Here is a 27650-nt window from a genome sequence, read left to right on the forward strand (position 1 = left end):
GCAGAAATGTACAGTAAGTGTCACTGGATCCAGAGGGGATGGTTGTAACCCCTTAAAGCATATCTAAACCCAAGAAGAAAAATTTGTTATGGCAGCTTACCAATTCTTAAACGTGGTGGCTTCATTCATTTTCTTTTCCCCTTTAAAGTGGTTGTAAACCCTTACATATACCTGTGACGATCACGGTGTCAGACCCCAGCCCTTCTCACCAAACTTGTGACTGAAGGACTAGCAAATCTAAAACCGTGCTGTCACGTGTGTAAGAATGCCACGCCCAGCTGCACCCTGCACACAGATTTTCCAGCTAATGGACCACAACCTGTGTACCTGCAGCCTGGGAGCAATTGTTACTGGGTCAGGTTAATTACGCAATTAACCCTTCAGACTGCCATCACCTCCTTTTTGTACAGAGAAAGAGGAAACTCGGCAATATCAGCAATAACACTATGATGTTTGAATAATCGTCGGTATACCACTGTCACCGCAGGCAGAGATATACTGAAGTTTAAAACACACACACACACAGTAGCACTTTTCAGAGGCTCTTTAGTTTGCATTAAAGAGCTTTAGAAACAGTTCAACACTTTCAGAAAGTAAGATTTATTACTAAAAAGGTCAAAAGGGTACAATAAAAATATTTACAGAAAAAGATGTAGCCAATATATATAAATATACAGAGAACAATAGCACAGCAGAGATAACAGAAAGGAATTTAGAGAGGTAAAGTACTTGTCAAATGTCCTGGTTTAAACAGATCAGGTTTTATGAGCCAAAAGAATGCTTTATCTCCCAAAGTTAGTTCCAATGTTAAAAAGGGAGATTCTTCAACTTAGCTCAACTCAGCCCAGCTTAGCTTTTTCTAGGAACTCAGCAGGGTGTCTCCCTGAAGCAGAGAACCAATCGCCTCATTAGGGGAGGGTTGTTGGGGCGGAGACCCAAGATAGAACCAAAAACTCTTGCAGTTGATGTCATGTTTCATAACTTATTCTCAGTGCATTTAGCAGCCTTGCCACTATTAGATTAATATGCAGACGCATCTGCTGAACGGTTAGATATGAAATATGACATATCTGCTTGAATGGTTCAGGAGATATAATTTTCTGCTCTCCTGTATAGGTCAGATGGGTGGTGTAATGTATCAGGCGATTTGTATTAGAGTGAGCCATCCGAATATGTGCTCCATGTTTGTGTAATTATTTCCTATTTGAAGATATAAAATTATATGGAAAAGTGAGTTTTTAAATGTAAGTCTGTTTTCACAACTACCTGGAATGTCTGTGAACTCAGTGAAGGACTTGGTTTATGTTTTTATGATATCCCAGATTGCGAAGCTAACAGGAATCTAACACAGCTCGACTGAGGGTTTTATAGCCATGGAGCTCTCCCACTGGGGCCTGTTGCCTTTTGAACTCTGCATCAAACAGACCACATGTCACTCAACAGAGAGGGAGGGGGGATATCGGAGGAATCTGATTTGGGAGAGAGAGATACAAAATGGAGGGGTTTGGAGCAAAATGGATGATCGCGTCCATCTCTGTGTGCATGATTGCTACAATACCCAGTGAAGTGACTGGCTTTAGGTGATACACAGAGATGAAACAAATCCTCCTACATAAGTTACACCTGTTTATCTGCAGTCTTCTCCTCTCTACAACCTTTCAAAGTGCAGAATTTATAAAGCTTGTCTAAACTTCCAGAAAGCAGGGAGGGAGGTTACACTCTGCACAGCTCAGTGAGGTGAGCTCTGAGAGTGATTGGAGAGAAGGGACAAACCCCTCATCACAAAGGTCACAGGAACAGATCTGAGGCTGTCAATCACAGGCTGTGTGCTGGAGATCCCTCCGGTCACCTTTTTTCTCTTAGTGTCAGGAAAACTTATCAAAGTAACTCATACTGATAGAGGAATTAAGCAGCAGACAGAAATGACACTCAGTGTTCTTAATCGAGACAATTACATACTATAAGGGGATATGCTTTGTTCATTTTTCTTGTCTGAGGTTTACAACTACTTTAAGTCTCATTTTTCGACTTTAATTACTTACCTACAGGGCACTTTTATCCCATTGCTGCCTAGGCCAAATTTTCAGCTTTCAGCGCTGTCGCACTTTGAATGACAACTGCTTGTTCATGCAACACTGTACCCATATAAAAATGTATTTATTTTTTACACAAAATAGAGGTTTCTTTTGGTGGTATTTAATCAAATGTTTTTTTTTAGTTTTTGCACTATAAACTAAAATCAGACCGAAAATTTACAAAACAAAAACGTTTTTCTTTGTTTCTATTATAAAATTTTGCAAACAGGTAATTTTTCTCCTTTACTGATGTGCATTGATGAGGCTGCACTGATAGGCAGTACCGATAGGCACTGATAGGCAGCACTGGTGGGCATTGAGGAAGCACTAATGAGGCTGCACTGAAGGACACTGACTGGCACAGATGGGCAGCACTGCAGGTCACCTTTGAGGCTGCCCTGATTATCAGTGTAGAGGTCTCCTTTGACAGTTGACAGTTATTGGTAGTGACTTATCGGCTGTGACAGCGTGAGGAAAGTACTGTCGATAACCAACAAGTGTATTTACAAGTCCATCTGAATTTGTGAGTGCATCGAACGCTCTGCTTTTCCTCCACATAGTGGAGCCACCCTACAACAAAGTATGTTACTGGCCACATCACCAAATAGGTTTTAAATACAGAGAACAGAAACCTGTGGGCAAACAAATAAAAACTACGGGGGGGGGGTAAGGGGGACAGAAACCATTCATGTACAGCATTTGAGAAGACTCCATCTTTTGCATGCTCATGAGGAAAATAAGTATTTGATCCCCTTCACAAAACATGGCTTAGTATTTGGTGGCAAATCCCTTGTTGGCAATCACAGAGATCAGACGTTTCCTGTAGTTGGCCACCAGGCTTGCACACATCTCAGGAGGGATTTTGGCCCACTTCTCTTGGCAGATCCTCTCCAAGTCATTAAGGTTTGGTGGCTGACATTTGGCAACTCAAACTTTCAGCTCCCTCCACAAAAAAACCTTCGGTGTGCAGAAAAACAAGGACCGTGCTTGTGACACTGTTCTTTCCCCCGTCGGGACTGAGGAAGAAAAGTACTCTTCCCCACAGTAAGATTTTTTTATGACGTCATCCAGGGTGGCCCTAAAGAGGAGAACACACTGGAAGGGAAAATCCGTGAGTGCCTTCTTTGATGTCTTGTTTGCAGACCAACAACTGAGCTACAGTACACGCCGAAGCACCACAGCTGAAAACGGAAACCTTGGAAAGCAAAAAGGGCCATATCCAGGGATGCGTCACACACAAACCTGAGGCCCTGGACCAGCTAGTCCGCAAATTCCACATAAGCTGGAGGAACTTGCCCCCCCCCCCCCCAGGCCATGGCAAAGTAGTTTGGAGGGTCCACGACAGGCGGCACAGTCCACAGGCCTCTTGGGATCCAATCCTTGTAAACAAATTTGTCAAAATAAGGAGGATAGGAGAACACCTTTCCCCGCATGCTGTGGGTTGTGCGTGCCAAAAGGGGGCAGACATCTCAGAGAACGCCCCAGAAGCATCCTCCATCTTTAAGGTTTCTCACACAAAGATAATAAGTGCGTCCACCAGCGCCTTCCCGTGTGCAAAAGCAGCAGCAGAGGGTCCCACAGCCTCAAGAGGGGGATAAGGTGAGGAAACATGGTCCTGAGGCTCCATCTCTGGAAGGGGACCCACAGAAAATGCACTGCTAGGGAGACCCACTAGCCGCAAGGAACCCCAAACCAAGTAATACAAGGCCAGCAGAGAGGATACCCCACCAGGACTAACCACCAAGGCACGTGCAGAGCTGCAGTCCCCTCACAAAGTAAGCAGGTCGAGCAGCCACGTGGAACACCACACATCGAGAATAGCAGGACGCCCGGCAACAGCTGCCCATGAGATCCACATGGGTTGAGGTAGCAAAGAATCTGCTGCGGGACTACAAGAAAATGGCTGCCGAAACCACGCCCACCAAAGCCCAAGCACCTATTGGGCAATGCAGACACCAAACACATGGCCACCAGACTGTATGACTAAGCTGTTGGAGGAAGAAAGCCAGACCCCAAGAAAATGACCAGCATAGCCCTGCCCCCCGGAGCCCTGGCACTAGCAAGGCCCAATAGATTAGAACAGGCTGCTGCAGGGCTAGTGGCAGCAAGGTCTTTGGGAAGGTGGCTGCAAGGAAAAGGACAATAAGCCCGACGAACCAGCCACAGGGCCATGCAGCAGCATCACATGGCACCCACCACTCCCACAGCAAGCCAGGCAAGAATTACAACTTGTTAGAGCTAGAGGACAGCCTGGTACACTACCGCACGGTAACTGCTAGCACACAAGGTGGCTCAGACCAAGATAGGGCAGTGGAGGGGGGCCCAGAAGCAAATCTGACAATACAAAGAGTCTGGCAGGGAGGAGGGGACCCCACAGGGCCGACCATCCCAGGGAGCACCTGTGCACCATACCCAGAAGGGGGGGGGGGAAATGTTACCACTCCAGAGAGGCTGCAGGTATGCTCCAAAGACAAAACCACCTCTCCACCGAAGTGGGGGGCTGTCGGCCAAGGTAGCGTGGACGTCCAGATCCCAGTCATATGTACTCCTGCAAGGCATTTAACTCGTCGGCCGCTCCAACCCAGAGCTTGGTTAAGGTCTGCACGTGCTCGCTGGCCAGGCTGGGATGACCACTGAATCTATATTATCCAGCCCGTCTGTTGATCTCCGCAGGAAAAAAACAGGAAAAACTGAGAAAGAAAAAAAAAAAAAAAAAAAAGACAAATTCCTATGGAACAGCAGGTACCGACAGGGAGCAAGGTCACTACTCCTGAACACTGGAGGCAGCAAAAAACTGGACTGCCTATGCAGAGAGGGGGTTTATAGCAGCCAGGACTGCCCAAAAGCGGTGCAGAGTTTCTTTTTTTCTGCCTAGTATCCAACTCGTGTAGTTGGTGATGTAACCCTATGGTCGAGAATGGAAGATGCTGTGTCCGTCAATGAATGAAAGAGAAAGGTATTTTTTTCTTATTCTTCTGTACATTATTTATAACCTGATGTGCACCCAGTCACTTCCAATCCTGCAAAATATTGCATTGATGCTGCAGACACAATTGCTAAAATCTTCAAAGTCACTCACACCCATGTGCCGTGCACTTGCATTAGTTTCTATAGAGAGTTTGCACTCCGGTGGAATATGAACGCTCCGAATGGATGGATGAGAGTGCCAGAGCATGTGTGGGACTGGCTCAAAGATTTGACAAGTTTATATGCGGCATCTTGCTGGATCGGAGACAGTAGAGCAGAAGCCTGCATTCAAAATCATTAGAGCATATGCTCTGCTCAGCTGTGAAGTGTTTTCTTTTAGTCATTTTTGCACACAAATTATGCTTCTGTTTGTTTCCTTGGCTGGGCAAGGGGAGAAGAGCAGTACTGTAGGAGGAGAGGAATTCTTAAAAGGTGCAAAAACATGCGAATATCAGGTGTTCCCATTGAAGTCTATGGAACTAAATAAAAGAAAAAACTTGAGTGTAGGGCAAATGAGCATACAAGCGTGAAAAGGGACAATTAGAATGGAATAGCCAAGTGTAAATGGGGGCCAAGACAGGTGGGAGGACTCAATGTAAGAAAAATAAGTAACAGCAGACACACGTTAAAAATTCCTTTTGTATGTTAAAGCAACATAAGATTTCAGTGACTGGGTGTACATACACTTGAAGGTTAATCACTCACATTTATCCTGTGGAAGTTAATACTCCAATTTGCACCAGCTCTGGATGGAATAAATCGATCTCCGTGCTTGCTTGGAGAGGACATAGGAGAATTTGAGGGAGTCAATGTCCGCCTCATCTCTGCTACCTGAAAAATATTTTATAAAAAGTGATTAGCATTATTTACAGTAGTGGTGCACCGAAATGAAAATTCTCGTGCCGAAACCGAAAATTTAAAATGCACTTGGCTGAAAACCAAAATGCGCAGTTTATAAAAATGAATATATATTTTTTGGGCAAAAAATACACTGATTTAAAAAAAAACAATATATACCCCCATTTTTTTGTAAAATATGAAAGAGGATGTTACGAGTAAATAGATACCAAACATGTCATGCTTTAAAATTGCGCACGTTCGTGGAATGGAGTGAAACCGCGGTACTAAAAATTCTCCATGGGTGATGCTTTAAAAATTTCTACAGGTTAGCAGTGTAAAGTTACAGAGGAGGTCTAGTGCCAGAATTATTGCGCTTGCTCTGACGTTCGTGGCGATACCTCACATATGTGGGCATGGCCTACGTATGCGTTCACCACTAAGTACAAGCACGGGAGGACAGGGGCACTTTAAACTTTTGTTTTAAAATTAATTTGTTTTTTTTTTGGCGGGGGGGGGGGGGTTTGCACTGTCCCCCAATACTTAGTGACAGGTCCTCTTTATGGAGAGATAATGTACAGCACTGGATCAAAATAAAGCATTGATCTAGTGCTTTAAAAAAAAAAAAAATAAAAAAAAAAAAATGGTTGGAACGGGAAGTGACATCGCTCCGATCCTCCAAGAGCATAGAGATGAGTGGCGGCTATCTTTCCTTCACTCAACTCTATGCCCAGGGCCGGGATCAATGGTTTCTCAGATAAGGCTGAGAACTACCAAGCGGTTGGTGGGCAGTGGCGACAGTGGGTACAGTTCCTATACCCACAGTTGAGCAAGAGGAAGGCAAGAAAAAAAAACCCAGCAAAGCATGATGCGATTTGCTCCTGCAGGTGAAAAAATTAATTCCTGATCCCCCGAGAGGCAATCGGATATTCCCTGTATCTAAGAAAGAATCCAGGCTTTATTAAAGCAAATCGACTGAGCTGGCCAGACCCAACTCTTGAGGGAGTCTATTCCACATTTTCACAGCTCTCACTGTGAAGAAACCTTTCCGTATTTGGAGATTAAATTTCTTTTCCTCCAGACGTAAAGAGTGCCCCCTTGTCCTCTGTGATGACCTCAGGGTGAATAGCTCTGCACCGAGTTCACTATATGAACCACTAATGCATTTATACATGTTGATCATATCCCCCCTTAAGATCCACTTCACAAGAGAATAAATTCAGTTCCTCTAATCTTTTCTTATAGCTGAATTCCTCCATGCCTCTTGTTTGGTTGCCCTTCTCTGCACTTTCTCCAGTTCCCCAATGTTCTTTTGTGAATTGGTGCCTAAAACTGAACTGCATATTCCAGGTGAGGTCTTACTCATTCTTAAGCTTGTGATCTACCAGAACTCCCAGATCCTTCTCCACCATTGATTCCCCCAGTTGAACTCCCCCCTAGTATGTATGATGCATGCATATTCTTAGCCCCCAAGTGCATAATCTTACATTTATCAACATTAAACCTCATTTGCCACATTGCCCAATTAAACAGTGCACTGAGGTTGGCTTGTAAATTGAAGACATCCTGTGAGGAAGTTATTCCACTGCACAGATCGGTGTCATCTGCAAAGACAAACTATTTTTACTCCCAGACCCTATATCATTTATAAATATATTAAAAAGTAAGGGTCCCAACACTGAACCCTGGGGTACACCACTGACAACCCTAGACCATTCAGAGTATGAATCATTAACCACTACTCTTTGAATACGATCTTTCAGCCAGTTTTCTATCCATTTACATACAGATTTTTCCAAGCCTGTGTGGGGAACTGTGTCAAATGCTTTTGCAAAATCCAAGTATACCATGTCCACCGCCACCCCTCTGTCCAAGGTTTTGCTCACCCCCTCCTAAAAATAAATCAGATTTGTTTGACAACTTCTGTCTTTCATGAATCCATGCTGTCTGTTGCTTAAAATATTTGTTTCCAGCAAGAACTCATCTATGTGGCCTTTTATTAAACTCTCAAGTATCTTCCCAACGATAGATGTTAACTGCTTCCCGACCACCCTATAGCAGATATACTGCTATAGGGCAGCACGGGTGCGCAAAATCACGTATATATACACATGTGATTTTGCCTTTCCGGGTAGGGGGCGTGCGGCCTCCCTGCGCCGCCAATCACCGGGTCCCGGACGGCGATTCCTCACTGGCGCCCGGTGATTGCTGAGCATCTCTGACGCGGAGAACTGTTTGTAAACAAAACAGTTCTCTTCCCTGTCAGCTCGTGCACACTGCTATGGATGGCTGTGCACAGCACAGCCATGGAAAGCAGTGTGCTTACAGTGAAGCACAGGGACACAGCACTATGTAAAACAGCACCCAGTTAACTAACCCTTTGATTGCCCCTCATGTTAACCCCTTCCTGCCCAGTGCAATTAGTACAGTGTCAGTGCTTTTTATTAGCAAGTCAGTTCCCCCCAGTGTTAGAATGCCCACTATTGTCCCACAATAAATCACTGATCGCCACCATTACTAGTAAAAATAGAAAAAAAAAATCCTAGTATATATACCCCCATTTGTAAATGTTATAACTTTCACATAAACCAATTAATTTACAGGTATTGGGATTTTTTTTTAGCAAAAGCATGTAGCAAAATACATTTTCGTCTAAATTTGATTTTTTTTAATTTTGTTTACTGGACATGTTTAATAGCAAAAAGTCAAATATATTGGGGGTTTTTTCTCAAAATTGTCAGTATTTTTTTTATAGCGTAAAAAATAAAAACCGCACAGGCGATCAAATATCTCCGAAAGATAGCTTAATTCATGGGGGGGAAAAAAAAAAGGATGTACATTTCATTTGAGTGCAGAGTTGCATGACCGCGCAACTGTCAGTTAAAGTAACGCTGTGCCGTAACGTAAAAAAATGGCCTGGTCAGGAACGGGGGTAAATCCTCCGGAGGGCAAGTGGTTAAACTAACAGGTCTATAATTACTTGGTAAAGATTTTGACCCCTTTTTAAATATAGGCACCACATTGGCCTTACGCCAATCCAGTGGTACTATGCACATCATTACACCCTGTTCCAAATTATTATGCAAATTCTATTTAAGTGTCACAAAGATGAAATATTTTGTTTTTCAGTTTAACTCATGGATGGCATTGTGTGTCAGGGCTCTTTTGATCACTGAAAACAATCTCGGACACCTGTGATAATTAGATTGGCCGGTGAGCCCAATTTAAGGAAAAACTACTAAAGGTGGGTGTTCCACATTATTAAGCAGAGCACCATTTTCAAGCAATATGGGGAAGAAAAAGGATCTCTCTGCTGCCGAAAAGAGTGAAATAGTTCAATGCCTTGGACGAGGTATGAAAACATTAGATATTTCACCAAAACTTAAGCGTGATCATCGCACTATTAAGAGATTTGTGGCTGATTCAGAGCACAGACGGGTTTGTGCAGATAAAGGCACATTGAATAAGATTTCTGCCAGATCCATGCATCGGATCAAGACAGCAGCTGCTAAAATACCATTACATAGCAGCAAACAGATATTTGAAGCTGCTGGTGCCTCTGGAGTCCCACGGACATCAAGGTGTAGAGTCCTCCAGAGTCTTGCAACTGTGCATAAACCTTCTTTTCGGCCACCACTAACCAATGCTCACAAGCAGAAACGGCTGCATTGGGCAGAAAAATACATGAAGACTAATTTTCAAACAGTCCTGTTCACTGATGAGTGCTGTGCAACCCTGGATGGTCCAGATGGATAGAGTAGTGGATGGTTGGTGGACGGCCACCCTGTTCCAACAAGGCTGCGACATCAGCAAGGCGGTGGTGGAGTCATGTTTTGGGCCGGAATCATGTGAACAGAGCTGGTCGGCCCCTTTAGGGTCCCCGAAGGTGTAAAGATGACCTCTGCAAAGTATGTGGAGTTTATGACTGACCACTTTCTTCCCTGGTACAGAAGGAAGAACTATGCTTTCCGTAATAAAATCATCTTCATGCATGACAATGCACCTTCTCATGCTGCAAAGAATACCTCTGCATCAATGGCTGCTATGGGGATAAAAGGAGAGAAAGTCATGGTGTGGCCTCCATCCTCCCATGACCTCAGTCCTATTGAGAACCTTTGGAGCATCCTCAAGCAAAAGATCTATGAGGGTGGGAGGCAGTTTACATCCAAACAGCAGCTCTGGGAGGCTATTCTGACATCTTGCAAACAAATGCAAGCAGAAACTGTCCAAAAACTCACAAGTTCAATGGATGCAAGACTTGTGAAGCTGCTATCAAATAAGGGGTCCTATGCTAAAATGTAATGTGACCTGTTAAAATGTTTAAAAAGTTAAAATGTTGTTAAAAGTTTGATTGAAATAGCTTTTGATTTCAGTAAATATGCTGCAAACACAACAAATGACAATTTTCAGTTGTTTACAACCTATAAGGTGTTTTGAAACTTACTGTGCGTAATAATTTGGAACAGTGCATTGTAAGTTTTTATGTTTAAAAAAAATACTGTTATCATTAGGAGGTTTGTTCAATAAAATTAATTTACACGTATTGGGATTTTTTTTTTAGTAAAGACATGTTGCATAATACATTTTGGCCGAAATTTATGGCAAAATTTGATTTTTCCTGGACATGTTTTATAGCAAAATGTCCAAAATATTATTTTTTTCCTCAAAATTGTCGGTCTTTTTTTAATAGCATAAAAAATAAAAAATGCACAGACGATCAAATTCGTGGGGAAAAAAGGATGTAAATTTCATTTGGGTGCAGCGTTGCATGACTGCGCAATTGTCATTTAAAGTAACAGAAATACTGGCTATATATAGATCCGCGCTCCCATGGTTTTTACGCTCCTCCCAGATGGCGTCAGATTGCCTGTCAGTACACCAGTCATCACATTTAATCCCCTGATTGCCAGGAACACGCTCATGCACAATAACACAATACACGCTCGTACACAATAAACCTTCATTGCTAGTATAGTGTCTGAACGGAACAATATCTTTGATCAGATCAGCACTATACCAGGGTTCACATTAATATAGTGTCCCCAAAAATGCAGTGTTAGTGGGATCAGCCCCGGCACCTGCCAGCACCTGCATTTAGCCCCTACGCTTACCCCCTCCCTTCTCCCCCAGAAAGTGAAGTGTCAGTAGGACACCATTAGAAGTGGGTGGATGCAGGGCAGTATATATTTTAATGGTGGGCAAACCACACACTTTCTGGCAGAGATTTTTTCTCTTTTTTTCCCCATTCAGTCCACAGGCTGCATATAAAAAAAAAAACAAAAAAAACATAGCATATACAGTAATACTTACAAATAAAAATCCATTGAAAATGGATTTACAATTTTTTTTTCACAATACTAAGTGTATGTCAGTGATGATTTTTAAATGTAATTGCCGTCTTTTTGTTTCTTCACTATAGCTCACAACATTAGCTGCCAGTTTCCCTAGAACTAAAGGATACTTTGTATCTTTTAAGAAACTGAAAGGAAACATTGTAAAAACTTGTTATAACTTGGGGAAATAAACTAAAAGAAACATGCTCTTTAGCTGGAGGGGGAAAGTGACAGATGAATTTCTGAAATACCGCATGAGTTAATAAAATAATTTGTGCGGTATTTTAGTAGCGTTTACTGTTTTTTTGACCTTCAGAACTGATTAATTGGTTTTCAATGCTTTCCTATGGGAAAAAGTGTTTAGGTTTACAAATTTTTCGCTATACGAAATGTCCTGCAGAACGAATTAAATTCGTAAACCAAGGTACTGGTACTTCACTGGACTTTGAACAGTTATACCAGGATGATGCCTACAGCTGCAGGCATCATCCTGGTATCGTTTTTTTCAGCCGGCGATCGGCTTTCATGTAAAAGGAATCCTAGTGCCTAATTAGCTGCAGGATTGCTTTTACAAGAAGCGGGAGACGATGCCCGCCCCCCCCCACTGCCTTCCACGGCCTTCTCGGGCAGTCCCGTGCCATCGGGGCAACCTGAGAATGCAGCCGGTGTTTCTGCCAGAATGGTGCCAATCATCTCTATAGCCCAAGAAATCGGAAGCTACAAGCATTTCATCACTTCAGTTTCACGGGATATAAACAGCGCCATTTGTAAATTGGGAAAGCATCTGATCATACCGATCTTGGTTTGATTAGCTAACGTAAGGGCAGAGGAGAGATCTAGAGTCTGATAGAACCCAGATTTCTCAAAAAAGAATATATGACAATGCCCATTGAAGTTATAGGGGATATTTGCATTCCCTGTGATCGCATTAAAAGTGAGCAAAAAAAAAAAAGAAGATGAAGGGGACAGTGTAAAAATAATTAAAAAAATAAAAACAAGTACCCTCGCCCCTCCGCGCAACTGCGTATGTGAGCGTTAACCCTGTGCCAGTATGGAAACAGCGGTTGCACCATGCATGTGAGGTATCACCACCACAAACGTCAGATCAATGGCAGTGATTCTAACACTAGACCTCCTCTGTAATTTAAAATGGTAGCTTGTAAAAGGCTTTTAAAACATTGCCTATGGATATTAAAAAAACTTATGCAGATTGTCTGCACTTTTAAAGCATTTCATGTTTTGTATCTATTTAATCGGCATACCATCATCTTTTATATTTTACCAAATAATTGGCCAATATTTTGTGTTTTTGTGCATGAACAGTAAAAAGTGTATTTTTTTTTTTGTGTTTGAAAAAAATCGCTGCGCGAGTACTATGTGACAAAAAACTGCAGCACCCACCATTTTATTCACTAGGGTGTTTGCTTTAAAATAAAATGCCCCCACCCCCCAAAACGACCCCTTTTTGTAAAGTAGATACCCCAAACTATTTGCTGAGAGGCATGTTGAATCAATAGAAAAATGTATTTTTTACCACAAGTTTTTGGAAAATGACAATTTTTTTTTTTATTTTACAAAAAATTCACTTTAATGATGTATTGCTCACACATGCCATGGGTATATGTGGAATTACTCCCCAAAATACATTCTGCTACTTCTCCTGAGTATGGGGGTATCACATGTGACGTTTTGGCAGTCTAGCCAAGTACAGGACCCCAAAATCCAATAAGCCAAAGGGCTTTATTTCCCCATTACACTTCCTGACTACCTATCACAGTTTCGGAGGCCCCGAAATGCCAGGAAAGCACCAAACCCCCCCAAATGACCCCTTTTTGGAAATTAGACACCCCACAGAATTTAATCAGAAGCATGGTGAGTATTTTGCAGATCTTGTTTGTTGCCACAAGTTTTTAAAAATTTAAGAAAAAAAACCAAACATTTTTTCTTTGCTTTTTTTATATTTCAAAACCTTGTGAGAAAAATGAGATTTGCAAAATACTCACCATGCCTCTTTTTAAATTCTATGGGGTGTCTACTTTCCAAAAAGGGGTAATTTGGGGGGGGGGTGCTATCCTGGCATTTCAGGGCCTTCAAAACTGTGATAGGTAGTGAGGAAGTGAAATGAGGAAGTTACGCACCTTCAGGCTTTCAAAGTGGTCATTGGATTTCAGGCTCCTGTATGTGGCTAGGCTCCCAAAAAAAGTCTCAAACACGTGGTGCCCCAATACTCGGTAGAAGTAGCAGAATGTATTTTGGGGTGTATTTCCAGATATACCCATGGCTTGTGTGAGAAATATATCACTTAAATGACAACTTTGTGTAAAAAAAAAAAAGTTTGTAATTTTCCAGAAACTTGTGGAAAAAAAATAAATCTTCCATGGACTCAATATGCCTCTCAGCAGATAGCTTGGGGTGTCTACTTTCCAAAAAGGGGTCATTTGGGGGTGCTTGTACTATCCTGGTATTTTAGCACCTCAAGGAATGTGATGGGCAGTCAGAAAGTAAAAGCTGCGTAAATCCCATTATCTATACCATAGTTTGCAGATGCTATAACTTTCACGCAAAGCAATAAATATATACTTATTGGGATTTTTTTTACCAAAAACATGGAGCAGAATACATTTTGGCCTAAATTTATAACTAACTGAGTTTACTATATATTTTTTATAGCCGAAAGTAAGTTTATGATGAAATTTTCGTTTTTTTGTATATTTATGTCAGAAATGAGAAAATATAATTTTTTGTTTATAGCGCCAAAAATAAAAAGTGCACAGGTGATAAAATACCACCAAAAGAAAGCTCTATTGGTGTGAAAAAAAAGGACATAAATTTCATTTATGTACCATATTGCATGACCGCGCAATTGTCAGTTAAACGAGTGCAGTACTGTATAGCAAAAAACTGGCGTAAATTGCAGTATCTATACCATAGTTTGTAGACGCTATAACTTTCACATAAAGCAATCAATATACACTTATTGGGATTTTTTTTTACCAAAAACATGTAGCAGAATACATTTTGGCCTAAATTTATAACTAACTGAGTTTACTATATATTTTTTATAGCCGAAAGTAAAAAATATGTTTATTAAAAATTTTCAGTCTTTTTTTGTTTATAGCACGAAAAATAAAAAGCGCACAGGTGATCAAATACCACCAAAAGAAAGCTCTATTGGTGTGAAAAAAAAGGGCATAAATTTTATTTGGGTACAGCATTGATCGCACAATTATCAGTTAAATTAGTGCAGTGCCGAGTAGCAAAAAGAGGCCTGGTCATTAAGGAGGATAAATCCTCTAGAGGGCAAGTGGTTAAAAGACAATATTAAAATTTGATCATGCTACTTAGGTGTTGTTTACACAGACACTGAAAACATAATGCCTGTCAAAATGGGCAGCGTTAGGGTCTGTTCAGTTTTATACTGAGGTGTGTTGCGTGACTGCAGCCCCTTCAACTGAATGGGCTTCTCAATTTGCCTCGTGGTTTTTTTCATTTTTTATTTTTAATAAATTGCAAATATTTAAAAACAAACTTCTTTCACATTGACATTATGGAGTATTGTTTGTAGAATATAAAGGGAAAAAAAATGAAATTAATCCATTTTGGAATAAGGCTGTAACATAAAATGTGGCAAAAGTTCAGCGCTGTGAATACTTTCTGGATGCACTGTATATCAACCACAATGAGCACATGTAATGCCATGCTGAAATATGACCACTATTTTGCTTTCAAATCATACATTTAGTGCATTGTGGGGCAGATAACTTTATAAATGCTACACAAACATCTGTAAAGCATCTGTGTGCCCCTCCATATACGTTTTTTGGGCACTGAAATATGCTCCTGAATAACAGTGATGGGTACGTTTTGCAGAAATAAATATGCCTTGTGACATAACCATAACATACTAAGTTACACCTCTTGCACATGGGTGAAAAAAAACAACTCATTTGTAGCAGTATATATTTTTTTTGATGGATCTGAACACAGGTGCATTGTTCTCTATGGGACAATGCACACAGCGGTGTAACGATCCGTAATATAGCAGTGTGTTCAGAGACTTAAGCCAGCCAGAATTCCGAAAGAATCTTCCTTTCTAAAATCTTTTCTAAGAATTTTCGTTTGAATTTCACATCATTAGTGGGCCACAGCATGGCCGATTTTCAAGCGACCATCGAATTTGAGTGACAGGCATAGTGGAAATGTTTTGAAAAACAAACAAATTTCTAATCAATGATGGGAGAATCGTGCCAGAACTGTAATTGAAAAAGAAATGAGCATAAGCTGTGATCTGGAAAGAAAAGACAATTCTTGGCTTGGGAACAACTTGGTGTCACTGACATCCCCCCCCAAAAAAAACCTATAGCAGCAGAGTTTAATTCTGTTTTTTTGGCCATGTAAACCATTTTAAAAAAATTATTTTCAGCCTTGCTGTAACCTCAATAAGCTACCAAATCTCTCCTTTACCCCCTCACTTCTGTTTGGTCGGAACGATCAGTGAACATTGATTGCAGTTAAATGCATTGCTCTATACACACCACATATCCATAGTCCCTAGTCCATGTAAAGAATGAGCAAGAGAGGGCGGCTATGATCACAGTATTAAACAAACAAAAAAAAAATAGTGTCAGAAAAATTTTTTAAATGCTGACCTATATATTTTTCCAGGTTGGAGACGCAGACCACACTAGAATGTCAAAGTACCCTAATGAAAGCAAGGTAACTAGCATTTTTTAAAGGAGAGTCCAGTAATAGCAGCCGCCATTTATCGCTCATGAGGGTGTCTTTTTAAATCGGCCAAGATTACAGAAACATGGTTAGTAAGATGATATCATACAGACAGGTATACAGTCAACTAATCATATATGAAGCAAAAAGAATAAAAAAAACACTTCTGCAACCTACACAAGGCATGGTGTTTTCATTCTGAAGATTGATCTGTCGCAGGAGGCGCCTCTCATAGTCTTGGTCCATGTGGACTCTGGAGGTACGAGACAAGAGTAAAGGGCACTGTACCACAATGTTCAGTTCTTCAGGGTGGGGTCCAGCAGGTGCCCAAAACGCCAAGCTAAGAAAAGATATACATAGTAAATCGATAGTTAAAGCCCCCAAAGATGTTAATGCCCAAATCAACCATCAAAACAAAAAACAAGGGTGCATCATCACACCAAGCTGGGCATGCGCAGATCAGCACTAAGACATTACATGAGCGACATTGTTACATAGTAACAAAAAGACAAAAGTCCACCTAGTTCAACCAAAAAAAGTCAGCAGTTCAGGAGTAGAGGTCAGATGCCTCTAGAGGAGAAAAGAAGGATCTCTCATGTCACTTGAACAGTGAGAATTACAGGATTTCATATACTCTGTAAAGAATTTTCTATTTAAAACAAAACAAAAGGAAGGGGACAAGGCCACAAAACGTAGTTAGGCTTTAATCAGTGTCATAATTCAAATACAACAGTATGAATAAATCATACTTAAAGCAGAGCTCCGGTGAAAAAATGTCAGCATCTACAAAAACTGTAGCCGCTGACTTAACCACTTCCAGACCGGACACTTTTACCCCCTTCCTGACCAGGGCAATTTTCAGCTTTTAGCGCTATCACACTTTGAATGACAATTGCGCGGTCATGCAACACTGTACCCAAATGAATTTTTTATCATTTTTTTTAGATAGATAAAGCTTTATTTTGGTGGTATTTATTCACCACTGGGATTTGTATTTTTTTTGCTATGTAAATGAAATGTCCAAAAAATTTTTAAAAAAGTGTTTTTTTTATAGAATTTTGCAAATAAATAATATTTCATCATAAATCTTAGCCAAAATTTATTCCGTTATCTTTTTAGTAAAAAAAAAAAAATCCAAATTAGTTTATAAGCAAAAATTATAATTTTTAAACATTTTTTTTACATTTTTTTATATTTTTTTTTTTTTTTTTTTTTTTAAACATACTGTCACCCTAGCAGTACAGTGTCACCAGTGTACTACTTGTGAGGGGTGATAAAGATTTTTTTTTTTTTTTTTTTTTTACACTGATTGCTTTTACACCCATATAGGATGTAAAAGCAATCATTTCTCTTTCTCTCTGTGTGCATTCCTGCACTCATTGAGAAATACAGAGTGAGCTGTGATTGGTCACAGCTTGTCACGTGGTACAAGGCTTTTGTGAATAGCCTTGTACCATGTGACCTCTGTGATCATTCACAGATTTCACACATAGTAAGCAATGATGTCACAAGTGACATCTTGCTTACTACTTTGCATGTGATCACTGATTGGCCAATCAGTGATCACATGATCGGGACCTCGTACAGAGGTCCCGTCCGACGATCGATGTTTCACTGTGTCCAGAGGACACAGCGGGCACCGGATCGCGGTGCTGCGCGCTCCAAGGGAGCGCGCACAAGCAGGGTGCGGGGAGGCCGTTTATAGACGGCCACCCGACCCTGCAGTGCCACCGTCCGGCCGTTTATATACAACGGCCGGTCGGGAAGTGGTTAAACAAAACAGCCACTCACCAGTCCTGCGATCCAGTGTTCTCCCCTCAGCCAGGCCATCCTATGTCCCCAGCGCCAGCATAAGTGTGGGCACCAGGCTGTGTCAGCTTGTGGCTTCACAGGTGGGTGCCCACCGTGCATGCAAATGGTCCTTCAGTGTTCTGGGAGCTGTCACGCATCCCAGAAGACGGGGGGTGGGGGGTTGCCTGTCCTTAAGGGGGAGCAGGGGATGAGGCCTTAAAGTGGAACTTCCCCTTTTGGGTGGAGCTTCACTTTAAAACACAGAATGAGCGCTTTAACAAATACAGCAGTAACATAACTTCTTGCCCAATTACATGTATTCAAGCCTTTATTCTTTACAACCACTTTAAGCATGACATGCCTTTGCTGAACTGTAGGACAACCAGAAAATTTTCTACACTCATTGTGAAAAAATAATTAACATAATAGATATTAGCAGAAAAAAGTGCAACATATGCAAATAAGATCAGTTTTGGGGGCCTTCAGGGAGAAATATTCCTATTACGTCATATTTATTCTCTAAAATTCCACTGCAAGTTGACATGAGCTATACCTGCACTCTAGTAATAATGTAGTTCAGTGTTTCTCAACCTTTTTTTCACTCAAGGCACCCTTTAAAGTTCTGTACAATCTTGAGGCACCCATCACTCAATGTAAAAATTAAACTATTAGTTTTACAGAACTCAGCAATATCTACACGTGGGACACCCAACGTTAGAGGTGATTTTTCTTCCAAAGCAAATACACCTTTGCACACTGGTACTAACTAGTATTCCATTGTTTCTCCTCTCCTTCAGTTTCTCTCTCTCACTCAACTAATGTGACCCCAGTGCTGATGGAGTGCAGGTGTGGGGAAAGCAAGGATATTGTGCAGGAGCCCAATGTCCTTAACTGATGACATCATTGATTTTTGAAGAAAGTTGTAATGCTGCACAATGAAAAATTAGACAGACCGACGTATTTCATAAGAGGCATGGCGAGTTTTTTGAAGTTGTAATTTTTTTGTCATAATTTTTCGGAAAATTAAAAAAAATATTTTTACAATTTTTTTTGTACATACTGTCACCAGTGCAGTACAACATCAGCATATAACTGGTGTGGTGGTGATCAGGGACACTGACTGGTGACAGTATGAAAAAAAAAAAAAAAAGATAATTAAATTTTTTTTCTCAAGATTTTTTTTTTCATATTGCTCTATGACCAAAGTAGTATAATGTTACCATAGTAACATTGTACTACTTTGGGGAAGCGATCAGTATTTTTATTTTTTTTTACACAATTTGATTGCTTATATCAAATTATTTATTTGCTATAAGCAAGCATTTAACGGAATGAAATAGATTAATTCAGGGTTTTTTTTTTGTGATTGGCCACGGCTAATCACATGACACAGATAGGCTGTTATTGGCCCAGCCTGTGCATGTGATTGCTGTGACCATTCACAGCTAGACACAAATGAAAGGTATGAAAGAAAGCCATACATTATATACAACGGTCATGTGACCTGCTGTGATTGGTTACATACAGCAGGCCACATGGTACTGCCAACGGGGCCGGTACACAGATCTGTCATTGGCCGTGTCCGAGGTACATGGCCGGTGACAGATCTCGCCACAGCGTGGCCCTGTGGACACGAGCAATGCATGATCTGGCAAGGACGTCATACGATGCCCTCCCGGAGGGACGATGTGTTCGCCCAGCCGTCATTTGAGCATAGGCCGGGCGGCAAGTGGTTTACTGACAATTGCACAGTCATACAACGCTGCACCGAAGTTAAATTTATGTCCTTTTTTCCCCCACACATTGTGATTTCTTTCGGTGGTATTTGATCGCCTGTGCATTTTTTATTTTTTGCAAAAGAAAAGCATCCCTACAACATGATAGGTTTAGGGTAATATGCAGTGTTAATTTTCCACCACACGTAGCGCTTTGCTTTTAGGCCAAAAAGTTCAATTTTGATCTCATCTGACCAGAGCACCTTCTTCTGCATGTTTGCCATGTCCCCTGCAAATGGGACGTCTTATGGCTTTCTTCTTATCACTCTCCAGATTTGTGGAATGCACAACTAATAGTTGTCCTGTGGAAAGATTCCCCCACCTAAGCTGTGGATCTCTGCAGATCCTCCAGAGTTACCATTGGCCTCTTGGCTGTTTCTCTGAATTACATTCTCTTTGCCCAGCCTGTCAGTTTAGGTGGCTGGCCATGTCTTGGTAGGTTTGGAGTTGTGCCATACACATTCCATTTTCGGATGATGGATTAAACAGTGCTCCGTGAGATGTTCAAAGTTTGAGATATTTTTTAATAACCTAAGCCTGTTTTAAACTTCTCCACAACTTTATCCCTGACCTGTCTGGTGTGTTCCTTGGCCTTCATGATGTGGTTTGTTCACTAATGTTCTCTAACAGGCCTCTTAGGGATTCACAGAACAGCTGTATTTATACTGAGATTAAATTAAACACAGTTGAATTCTGAAGGCAATTGGTTCCACTAGATTTTAGTTGGGAGTATCAGAATAAAGGGGGCTGAATACAAATGCACGCCACACTTATCAGATATTTATTTGTAAAACATTTTGAAAACCATTTATCATTTTCTCTCCACTTCACAATTATGTGCCACTTTGTGTTGGTCTATCACATAAAATCCCAATAAAATAAAATTTACGTTTTTGGTTGTAATATGACAAAATGTGGAAAATTTCAAGGGGTATGAATACTTTTTCAAGACACAGTAGATCTGCGATAAGGTTCCAATATGCTGTGCATACAAGTACATTATGACATAATGCTCACAGAGCAATTTTTTTATTCTTATGCTGATGCCCAGGGTGGTCTTAATCTCGCTTTATTACAAACTTCAGTTCCATTATGGGAATGATAAAAACATCTTTATAGGAGTGCTGCCTATCACTTTAAGCAAGCTTCTAGGCAGCCAACACGTTCCAAGTAGTACTGAAACGTATGGATCCCTACTAGCAATTGGTTTAAATTGCCAGTTTGCACTTCCATTAAGATCGGTATTTAACCACTTGCCTACAGGGCATGCATACCCCCTTCCTTCCCAGGCCAAATTTCAGCTTTCAGCGCTGTCACACTTTAAATGACAATTGCGTGGTCATGCAACATTGTATGAAATTTGGGTCTTTTTTTGAGACAGACAGAGCTTTCTTTTGGTGGTATTTAATTACCTCTGGGATTTTTATTTTTTTGCTAAAACAAACCAAAAACTGAAAATTTTGGAAAAAAAAATAATTTTTTTTCTTAGTTTTTGTTCTAAAATTTTGTAAATAAGTGATTTTTCTCCTTCACTGATGTGCACTAATGAGGCTGCAGTGATGGGCACTGATAGGTGGCACTGGTAGGCAGCACTCATATGGCACTGATGGGCACTGGCAGGTGGCATTGATGGAGCTACACTGATCATCAGTGTACATGTCCCCTCTGAGGATTGACGATTACCGGCTCTCCTCTCGAGCTGTCAGCGTGACAGCTCGTGAGGAGAGAAATGCCGAAAACCGTCATTTCCCTATTTACATGCGATCAGCTGTGATTGGACACAGCTAATCACATGACTGAGCCGACGTCTTCGGCTCTCTCCGTTGATCGGTGATCCACTGGGGTTTATTTACTAAAGCTGGAGAGTCCAAAATCAGACTCCCTTCTGCATAGAAACCAATCAGCTTTCAGGTTTCATTGCCAAAGCTTCATTGAACAAGCTGAGGTTAGAAGCTGATTGGTTTCTATGCAGAAGGGAGTCTGATTTTGGACTCTCCAGCTTTAGTAAATAAACCCAACTGTGTCCGAGGGACACAGCGCACCACCGATTGCCGCGCTGCGCGCGCGCACGTACGCACGCGGTTAGAGTGGTAGGCCATCATAGGACGTTCTCCCAGAACGAGAGGACCGTCTTGCGCCCATCATTTCCTTATATGGCAGGCGGGAGGCGGTTAAAGCAGTAGTAAAACAAAGCTTGATCGCTAGTACTTACAGGTAAGCTTATAATGAAGCTTACCTGTAGGTATAAGTAATATCTCCTAAACATGCATTATTTAGGAAACATTCCCATTTGTAGCAGCCAATGATGTCACTGCAGTGCATAATAGCATATTATAACATTAACGAATATATAAACCCAACATTTAATATTCCTGATATGAGCCTGCTGTACCATGTGCTTGCATGTAAAAGTATCCTGTTCTCTTTGTTTTGCTTCTTTGTATGAAATCACTGGTGTTCCTGCCAGTCCCTCTGCTTTCTTATTAAAAACTGACTACACTAGGCATGAGAGCACCGCGTAGTCAGTTCTACAGCTGTGCTGAGAACTCAGCCTGCTCTTCTCCAACAATCAAGACTCCTGCAACAGCATTCTCCACCCCTTATCCCCCCCTTGAACGGCCATTCACTTAGAAGACCAATATGCTGCTTTTTCTCCTCCCCTAGTTTTTATGCAACTGAGAACAGAGAAAATGTGAGATCACTTATAAAAAAATAAATTGATAAATACCCTTTTTCCCTTTTATTTATATCTATACACAAAATGTTTTGCTGAGGGTTTACAATCACTTTGAGGGTTTGTTTACACCACAATCTGCATTCAGCCAGTGGTTCTGAATGTGTTTACATGCATTTGCGCTTAATTTATTAGCATCTGAGCAGCATTTACATGTGTTCATGGTGCGTTCTGGCGCAATAAAATGTAGCATGCTCAACTTTTTTAAACAAGCATGAAAGCAGCACAAACTAGGCTTCTTGAAATACATTCATTTAATGTTAAGAAAGAAAAACACGCTGGCCTACATCTGGTGTAAATAAGTCCCTAAACAGAGCAGCATTTTGTCTCACTACACCGCATTGCCCAGCAGTGCACAAAGAAGAATGAAAAATTGTGACATTTCTAAAGTTACAAAAGGGATAACAAAAAAAAAAAGAAAAAAAAAATACAATGTGTTTTAACAATGCATTGCACCTGCACAGCACACATGAGCAATTACAGAGTAATGGTGCTGTTGTGAATGAACCTTAAAGCCCAGTGCACACGACGAGAAAAATCAGACGAAAAACATCGCTTTCTAAGTGATCTATGATAATCTGATCGTTAGTACACAGCTTTCAAAAGCCGATCACGAAAACCTTTGTACAATACCAGAATGAACAAATTTCGTGTAATCAGTACAGTATTTGCCCCCCCCAAAAAAAAAAAGGCAACCAAGATCGCACATGATCGGGAACAGAATAATACACTGCTCAAAAAAAATTAAAGGAACACTTTTTAATCAGAGTATAGCATCAGTCAATTAAACTCCTGAGATATTGATCTGGTCAGTTAAGTAGCAGAGGGGGTTGTTGATCAGTTTCAGCTGCGTTGGTGTTAATAAAAATTAACAGGTGCACTAGATGGGCAACAATGAGATGACCGCCAAAAACAGGAATGGTTTTACAGGTGGAGGCCACTGACATTTTTTTTCCTACTTATCTTCTGTTTTTCACTAGTTTTGCATTTGTCTAGGGTCAGTGTCACTACTGGTAGCAGGAGGCGATACCTGGACCCTACAGAGGTTGCACAGGCAGTCTAACTGCTCCATCAATATATGCCAGAAGGTTTGCTATATCTCCCAGCACAGTCTCAAGAGCATGGAGGAGATTCCAGGAGACAGGCAGTTAATCTAGGAGAGCAGGACAGGGCCGTAGAAGATACGTAATCCATCAGCGGGACCGGTATCTGCTCCTGTGCAAGGAGGAACAGGATTAGCACTGCCAGAGCCCTACAAAATTACCTCCAACAAGCCACTGGTGTGAATGATCTGACAGAACAATCAGAAAGAGACTTCATGAGGGTGGCCTGGCATCCTCTAGTGGGCCCTGTGCTCACTGCCCAGCACCACAGAGCTCGATTGGCATTTGCCATTGAACACCAGAATTGGCAGGCATGCCACTGGCTTCCTGTGCTTTTCACAAATGAGAGCAGGTTCACCTTCAGCACATGACAGACGAGAAAGGGTCTGGAGAAGCTGCGGAGAATGTTATGCTGCCTGTAACATCGTTCAGCATGGCCATTTTGGTGGTGGGGCAGTGATGGTCTGGGTCATATCCATGGAGGGGCGCACAGATCTCTACAGGCTAGATAATGGTACTCTGACTGCCATTAGGTATCAGGATGAAATCCTTGGACCCGTTGTCAGACCCTACACTGATGCAGTGGGTCCTGGGTTCCTCCTGGTGCACAACAATGCCTGGCCTCATGTGGTGAGAGTATGCAGGCAGTTCCTGGAGGATGCAGGAATTGATACCATTGAACAGTCTCCATGCTCGCCTAACCTAAATCCAATAGAACACGTCTGGGATATCATGTTTCGGTCCATCAGACTGTCCATCCTCTGTCGTCTCATTAGGAGCATGTCCTAATATTGTCAGAAATGCATACAAGCACGTGGGAGCCAATCAAAATATGGAGTACCATTTTGAGTTGCTGCAATAAAATTTCAGCAAAATGGACTAGCCTGCTGCATTATTTTTCACATTTTAGTCCTCTGTAGGTTGATAATTTTAATTTCCATCACACGATTGGGCATCATTCTGTTCCTAACACATTACCCAGTTCATATTAGTATAGATATCCAGCATGATATTTTTCCCCACTGAGATCTGATGCGCTTTCAAAATATTCCTTTAATTTTTTTGAGCAATATATTATACATCACTTCCAAAGTTGTATTCTGCCGTGATTTGCATAAACTTTAGTAACCTCGTTATGTTTCGATATATTAGCATGCTATAAAAAACAAAATAACCACAGATGATAATTTGTCCAATATTCTCATTGTGTGTACAAGGCTTATAGTGGTTCTAAAGCCTCAAAGTTTTTTTACCTTCATGCATTCTATGAATGAAGGTAAAAAACTGTGTGTAGCAGCCAGGGGCGGACTGACCATTTGGAATCTTGGGCGCTGCCCGAGGGCCCGGGGTCAGTAGGGGGCCCCATGAGATGCTTCTGGTACCTTTTTCATAGGCTTTTTTGAGTTTGGGCAAGGACACAGGGTCCCCATGATCCCCTATTGCCCGGGGGCCCCATGAGTTGTCAGTCCGCCCCTGGTAGCAGCCCACCCAACACTTTCCTGAGCACCCCTTGATCCAACGATGTCACTCCTGATTGGCTCTTGACAATCAAGAGAGGAAGAGGGTGGGGCCAAGCCATGGCTCTGTGAGTGAATGGACATGCAGAGCCGTGGCTTGGGAGCACACCTGCTCTAGAACCCCCAGAGCAAGCTGTTTGCTATGAGGGCACCCAACAGGAGGTAGGGACCAGAAGTTGTGGCGGGGAACCTGAGAAGAGGAGGATCCAGGCTGCTCTGTGCAAAATCACTACACAGAGCAGGTATGACGTGATTTTTATTTTGCTTCACAAAAATAACAAAGACTTTAGAATCACTTTAATGCTTCCCGACTGCCCTATAGCAGAAATACTGCAACAAGGCAGCAGGGATGTGCAAAATCACGTATATAAACATGATTTTGTATTTCCGAGTAGGGGCCGAGCGCTCACTACCCTTGCCGCTATTGGCTCCTCAGCAATCACCGGGTCTTGGCTGGGACTTGGTGATCATCGGTGGAGGCGATAGGGGAGAGGTCTGTATGTAAACAATACAGATCTCTCCCGTCAGCATGAACAGGCTGCTTTGTATTGCTCTGCACAACAGAGCAATACAAAGCAGCATATCTCCTAAGTAAAACAGCACACAGTTAACCCTTTGATCTCCCCATGTGACACCCCTTGCTGCCCAGTGTCATTAGTACAGTCATTGCTTTTTATTTATTTTACTGTATTAGTGTCACTGGGGATGTCAGTGGCAGTTAGTCCCCCTCCCTTCCTCCCCTCCCAGTGTCAGAATGCCCACTGCAGCCCCGCAAAAAGTCGCTGATTGCCATTACTAGTAAAAAAAAATAAAAAATTCCAGTATATATACTGCCATTTGTAGACGCTATAACTTTCACGTAATCCAATTTACACGTATACGGATTTTTTTTTTTCAGCAGACATGTAGCAGAGTACATTTTGGCCTAAATTTATGATGAAATTGGATTTACATTTTTCTATTGGATATGTTTTATAGCAAAAAGTACAAAATATTGTTTGTTTTTTTCAAAAGTGTCAGTCCTTTTTTTGTTTATAGTGCAAAAAATTTAAACCGCACAGGTGATCAACTACCACCGAAAGAAAGCTCCATTTGTAGAGGAAAAAAGGGCATAAATTTAATTTATGTACAACATTGCATGACCGTGCAATTGTCAAAGTAACACAGGGCCGTATAACAAAAAATAGACTGGCCAGGAAGGGAGGTAAATCCTCTAGAGCAGGGGTGGGCAACTGTGGCCCTCCAGCTGTTGGTGAAGTCCCATCATGCCTCTGCCTTTGGGAGTCATGTTTGTAACTGTCAGTTTTCAATGCCTCATGGGCCACAGTTGCCCACCCCTGCTCTAGAGGATAAGTGGTTAAGACTGGGAAGATTCCACCACACTATTCCCAACTAAAATGACTGTATCGGGAACTGGATGCTGAAGGACCACCAGCTGGAACAGAAGAGATTCAGGAGACAATGTCACCAGCACACCATAGATCTCCAAAGTGGGTCCAAAGCTTTATTCAGCGATCACGATTACAGTAGTAGCGATGTTTCGGAGCCTCGCAGGACCCCTCCATGATGAAATGTCGCTCCTACTGTAATCATGTGATCGCTGAATAAAGCTTTGGACCCACTTTGGAGATCCATGCTGTGCTGGTGACATTGTCTCATTCTAAGACTGGGAAGGGGGACACAATTCAATAAAATAACAAAACAAAAAAAGTAAAAAGGTGTGCAAACTGAACAAATCGCACAAATGTGAACCTTCTCTCGTACACCTTTTAATATGCCCAGCACCCCCCCTATAAGCACAAATACTCCAAACATCCATGACATCGTCCAGCAGTCTCAGCACACCCCGAGATCTAGACAGACCACGGACAGGCCATATTGCAGCACCCGCTTACAATGGAAGCTCCTCCGGCAGGGCACTAGCTGCTAAATGCCGGCTCTGCTAGAAACCTGTTCTATTGTCACATACCGACACACAGCCCAAAAACCGGTCACCCCACCAGCGGTTACAGTACTGGCAGGCGGCGAGGCTCTGGACATTCTTAGCTGATGGATCCGATACGACGTGCACTACTCCGCCTGTGACCCATGTAACGTGCTCGTAACACTCAACCATGCCTTTACTCTACTAAACGGCCTTATCCGTTACCGTTCCTTACTTACCGAAATCCCTTTTCCCCAATATTCGCTCTTTCCTCGGTAACAATATGGCGGCACTACAGTACCTCCAGCCCTTCCCCCTTACAGACTCGCGTCCCGCACTGCATGACGGGAGCAGATCGCTACGTCACTTCTTTCGAACCAACACAGGAAAGGCAGGCGGATAACGCGTCTCTGTAGCAACCAGGACTGCCCTGTTTTTAGAGCGATCTCTATGGAGATTGGTGGATCCACTTCACTCAGCCTGTGTATATGGCAAATGGAATGATGAGCCTGATCGGGTCCATGCACTCTGAGAGTAAAGGAGAAGTTCACTTCTAGGTACTTGTCTGTTAATTCACCGGATTTATTTATTTATATATATATAACACATATAAACTATATATATATATATAAATCCAGTGAATTAACAGACAAGTACCAACTTCTAAACAATAAATTCATAAATGCACATCTTTTTTTTTGAAGGTAAAATAAAAGTGTATTTATTACAGGCACTTATATAGCGCACTCAATTTACACACACATATATAAATATATATGTATATTACCCTTCCTCCTAGAAGATTGTAAGCTCTAATGAGCAGGGCCCTCTGTTTCCTCCTATACCAAAATGTATTGTAACTGTAATGT

The 27650-nt window shown here is 41.7% G+C and overlaps 1 protein-coding gene across 1 annotated transcript in view; it reads right to left on the reverse strand.

Moving 5' to 3' along the window:
* Window positions 1-27147, reverse strand: part of FZR1 (fizzy and cell division cycle 20 related 1) — a 58549-nt gene extending 31402 nt beyond the window's left edge. Inside the window, exons 1-3 of the mRNA XM_089687457.1 lie at window positions 27021-27147; window positions 16111-16277; window positions 5748-5869 (exon numbers count right to left, since the gene is read on the reverse strand). Coding sequence (XP_089543583.1) covers window positions 5748-5869; window positions 16111-16183 — 195 coding nt within the window. The 5' untranslated portion in view covers window positions 16184-16277; window positions 27021-27147. The remainder of the gene's footprint in view (window positions 1-5747; window positions 5870-16110; window positions 16278-27020) is intronic.
* Window positions 27148-27650: the final 503 nt, after the last annotated feature.

The sequence above is a fragment of the Staurois parvus genome, unplaced genomic scaffold, assembly GCF_062004578.1.
Source record: "Staurois parvus isolate SC_StPar_1 unplaced genomic scaffold, SC_StPar_1.0 ptg000425l, whole genome shotgun sequence".
Lineage (NCBI taxonomy): Eukaryota > Metazoa > Chordata > Amphibia > Anura > Ranidae > Staurois > Staurois parvus.